Here is a 4,801-nt window from a genome sequence, read left to right as displayed (position 1 = left end):
GCCAATTTTAAATACAGTTTTTTAAGACATTGCATTTTCCACTTATAATACAGTGCTTGTAAAGTGCAATGTTATTTCCTTTCCCTGTGCACACATTCCATGTTCAAGTATCAAGAATGCACAGTTTACTACAGCAGTTCAACTTTAAAACTGCCATGGAATTTGCTACAGATTTGGGTCCTTCAATGTTGTGTGGAACAATGCTAACCCTATGCTAGGCTGGCTTAATCAACCTCTTCAATGGTGGGCCCAGAGGAGGCACCAGCAGATGGAAGAGCTCCACCCCCAGGGAAGCCCCCAGGCATTCCTCCTGCCATGCCTCCTGCGCTCTGGTACAGCTTGGCAATGATGGGGATGCAGACGTTTTCCAGCTCCTTCTGCTGATGTTCAAATTCTTCCTTCTCTGCAGTTTGGTTCTTATCAAGCCGGTTGATTATTTCATTACACTTATCAAGAATCTTCTGTTTGTGCTCATCATTAATTTTGCCTTGAAGTTTCTCATCCTCAACAGTAGCTTTCATGTTGAAAGCATAGGATTCAAGAGAATTCTTCAAAGACACCTTATCCCGCTGCTTCTCATCTTCAGCTTTGTACTTCTCTGCTTCCTGAACCATGCGTTCAATGTCTTCCTTGCTCAAACAGCCCTTATCATTGGTGATGGTAAGCTTGTTCTCTTTTCCTGTGCTCTTATTCACAGCAGAGACATTGAGGATGCCATTGGCATCAATATCAAAAGTGAGTTCAATCTGAGGAACACCACGGGGCAGGAGGTATGCCTGTGAGTTCAAACTTGCCAAGCAGGTTGTTATCCTTGGTCATGGCACGCTCACCTTCATAAACCTGAATGAGTATACCGGGCTGGTTGTCCAAGTAGGTTGTGACAGTCTGCGTCTGCTTGGTGGAAATGGTGGTGCTGTGCCTGATGAGGACAGTCATGGCTCCAGCAGTAGTTTGAATTCCAAGGGAGAGAGGAGTGACAACCAACAGCAGCAAGTCCTGAACATTTTCAGATTTGTCTCCAGATAAAATGGCTGCCTGGACAGCTGTATCATAAGCAACAGCCTCATCAGGGTTGATGCTCTTATTCAGTTCTTTCCTGTTGAAGAAGTCCTGTAGAAGTTTCTGAATCTTGGGGATGCGGGTTGAACCACGCACCGGGACAATATCATGGATCTGAGACTTGTTTAGCTTGGCATTCCGAAGGGCTTTCTCCACAGGGTCCAGTGTACCATGGAACAGGTCAGCATTCAGTTCTTCAAATCGGGCACATGTAATTGAGGTATAGAAGTCGATTCCTTCACAGAGGGAATCAATCTCAACACTGCCCTGGGTGCTGGAAGACAGAGTGCGCTTAGCATGCTCACAAGCAATATGAAGGCGACGGACAGTCCTCTTGTTCTCACTGATGTCCTTGTGCTTGTGCTTGAATTCTGCAATAAAATGGCTGACCATCCAGTTGTCAAAGTCTTCTCCACCTAAGTGGGTATCTCCAGCTGTAGATTTGACCTCAGAGATTCCATCCTCAATAGTGAGGACTGACACATCAAAAGTGCCACCACCTAAATCAAAGATCAGCACATTTCTTTCTGCTCCAACCTTTTTGTCTAAGCCATAGGCAATAGCAGCAGCAGTTGGCTCATCGATGATTCGAAGTACATGGAGCCCAGCAATAGTTCCAGCATCTTTGGCAGCCTGACGCTGAGAATCATTAAAGTAAGTGGGTACTGTGACAACAGCATTGGTAACAGTCTTCCCAAGGTAGACTTCTGCTATTTCCTTCATCTTTGTCAAAACCATGGATGACACCTCCTCTGGATCGAAACGTTTTGTCTCTCCCTTGTATTCTACTTGAACCTCAGGCCTGCCTGCATCATTCACCACCATGAAGGGCCAATGCTTCTTATCAGACTGGACAACAGTATCATCAAATCTTCATCCAATGAGGCATTTGGCATCAAAACCCGTGTTGGTGGGATTCATTACAACTTGGTTCTTTGCAGCATCACCGAACAATCGTTCGGTATCAGTAAAGGCGACATAGCTTGGGGTAGTTCGGTTCCCCTGATCATTGGCAATTATTTCCACCTTTCTGTGCTAGAAGACACCCACACAAGAATAGGTGGTGCCAAGATCAATGCCAACTGCAGGTCCCTTAGACATGGTTGCTGGAGTGCAGGCCCAGGTCCGCTGGAGGAGAAAACAGCAATCTGTAAAGCTGCCGCCACGTTCAATGAGACCCAATGCCTACATTCTTAACCACGGTTATTTACTGCCTTCCAAATAGTCCAGTTTTACCACAGCAGAGGCTATATGACGGTTTGGTTTCCCATTCATCAAGGTTTTTTTGATCCAGATAATAGAATGATTATGGTAAAATCTAGGTGAAGGGTAAATGGGAGTCTTTGTAACTATGTCTGTAAGTGTGAAATTATTTCAAAATGAAAAATTAACAAAAAAAGACTGCCCCAAACTATCACTATTTGTAGATAACATGATTTTATATACAGAAAACCCTAAAGACTCCACAAAAAAAACTGTTAGAATAAGCAAATTTAGTAAACTTACAGGATACAAAAATCTATATACACTGATAACAAATTAGCAGAAAGAGAAATTAAGAAAACAATCCCATTTATAATTGCATCAAAAAGAATAAAATAAAAATACCTAGGAATAAATTTAACCAAGGAGGTGAAAGACCTGTACACTGAAAACTATAAGACAGTAATGAAAGAAATTGAAGAAGACACATATAAATGTAAAGATAATCCATGCTCATGGATTGATAGAATTAATACTGTCAAAATGTCCATACAACCCAACAGACATAGAGAACAAATGTATGGATACCAAGGGGAAAAGGGGTGGTGGTGGGAGGAATTGGGAGATTGGGATTGACATATATACACTATTGATACTATGTACAAAGTAGATTACTAATGAGAACCTACTGTATGTAGCACAGGGAGCTCTACTCGATGCTCTGTGGTGACCTAAATGGGAAGGAAATCCAAAAAAGAGGGGATATATGTATACATACACCTGTTCACTTTTCTGTACAGTAGAAACTAACACAACATGGTAAAGCAACTATACTCCAATAAAAATTAATTTTAAAAAAATGTCCATACAACCCATACTACAGATGCAATGCAATCCCTGTCAAAATTCCAATGGTATTTTTCACAGAAGTAGAACAAACAATCACAAAGTTTCTATGGAACCATAAAAGACCCTGAATAGCCAAAGCAATCTTAAGAAAGAAGAACAAAGCTGGAGGCATCAAGCTACCTGATTTCAAACTATTTTACAAAGCTATAGTAATCAAAACAGTATAGTATTGGCATAAAAACAGACACAAAGATCAATGGAACAGAATAGAGAGCCTAAAAATAAACCCATGCTTATATGGTCGATTAATCTGTGACAAAGGAGGCAAGAATATACAATGGGGAAAGGACAGTCTCTTCAATAAAAGGTGCTGGGAAAACTGCACAGACACATGGAAAAGAATGAAACTGGACCACTATCTTACACCATACACAAAAATTAAATGAAAATAGATTAAAGACTTGAATGTGAGACCTGAAACCATAAAACTCCTAGAAGAAAACATAAGCAGTAAGCTTCTTAACACAGGTCGTGGCAATGATGTTTTCTTTATTTGACACCAAAAGCCAAGGCAATCAAAGTAAAAATAAATAAATGAGACCACATGAAACTAAAACCTTCTGCTCAGCAAAGGGAACCATCAACAAAATGAAAAGGCAACCTACTGAATGGAAGAAAATATTTGCAAATCATAAAGCTGATAAGGGGTTAATATCCAAAATATACAAAGAACTCATACAACTCAACATCAAAACAAACAACCCAATTAAAAAATGGGCGGAGGACCTTAATAGACATTTTTCCAAAAACTACATACAAATGGCCAACAGACAAATGCAAAGATGCTCAACATCACTAATTATCAGGGAAATGCAAATTAAAACCACAATGAGATACCACCTCACACCTGTCAGAATGGCTACTATCAAAAGAACAAGAAATAAACAAGAGTTGATGAGGATGTGGAGAAAAGGGAACCCCAGTGCACTGTTCATGGGAATGTAAACTGGTGCAGCCACTATGGAAAACAGAATGGAGGTTCCTCAAAAAACTAACAATAGAACTACCATATGACCCAGCAATTCTACTCCTGGGTATTTATCCAAAACAAACAAACAAACAAAAACCCCAAAAAACACTAAATTGAAAAGATATATGCACCCCCATGTTCACTGCAGCATTGTTTACAATACCTAAGACATGGAAACAACCTAAATGTTCATCAATGGATGAATGGATAAAGACAAACATGGTGGGTGTATATGTGTGTGTGTGTGTGTGTATTGATATAGGTATAAAATATTGGAATATATAATGGAATATTATTCAGCCGTTAAAGAAATGAAATCTTCGGAATTCCCTGGTGGTCCAGTGATTAGGACTCTGAGCTCTCACTGCCAAGGGCCCTGGGTTCAATCCCTGGTCAGGGAACTGAAATCCCACAAGCCACACAGCGTGGCCAAAAAAAAAAAAAAGAAAAAAAAATGAAACCTTACCATTTGTGACAACATACATAGACCTTGAGGGTATTCTGCTAAGTGAAATAAGTCAGACAGAGAAAGACAAATACCGTATGATCTCACTTATATATGGAATCTTAAGGAAAAAAAAAAAAAGAGAGCTCATAAATATAGGGAACAGGATGGTGGTTGCCAGAGATGGGGCATGTGTGAAATGGCTGAATGAGGGT

At 40.3% G+C, this 4,801-nt stretch overlaps 1 protein-coding gene across 1 annotated transcript; it reads right to left on the bottom strand.

Annotated features, from left to right (window-relative positions):
- Window positions 1-224: 224 nt before the first annotated feature.
- Window positions 225-2,160, bottom strand: LOC132481427 (heat shock cognate 71 kDa protein-like). Its single transcript, XM_060086266.1, is given in 2 exon segments — window positions 225-765; window positions 767-2,160. Coding segments are annotated over 2 exon segments (1,935 nt in total).
- Between the last annotated feature and the right edge of the window lie 2,641 nt (window positions 2,161-4,801).

Source organism: Mesoplodon densirostris, chromosome X, assembly GCF_025265405.1.
Source record: "Mesoplodon densirostris isolate mMesDen1 chromosome X, mMesDen1 primary haplotype, whole genome shotgun sequence".
Taxonomy (NCBI): domain Eukaryota; kingdom Metazoa; phylum Chordata; class Mammalia; order Artiodactyla; family Ziphiidae; genus Mesoplodon; species Mesoplodon densirostris.
The sequence above is the reverse complement of the archived record's forward strand: the minus strand, read 5'-3'. Positions and strand labels throughout refer to the sequence as shown.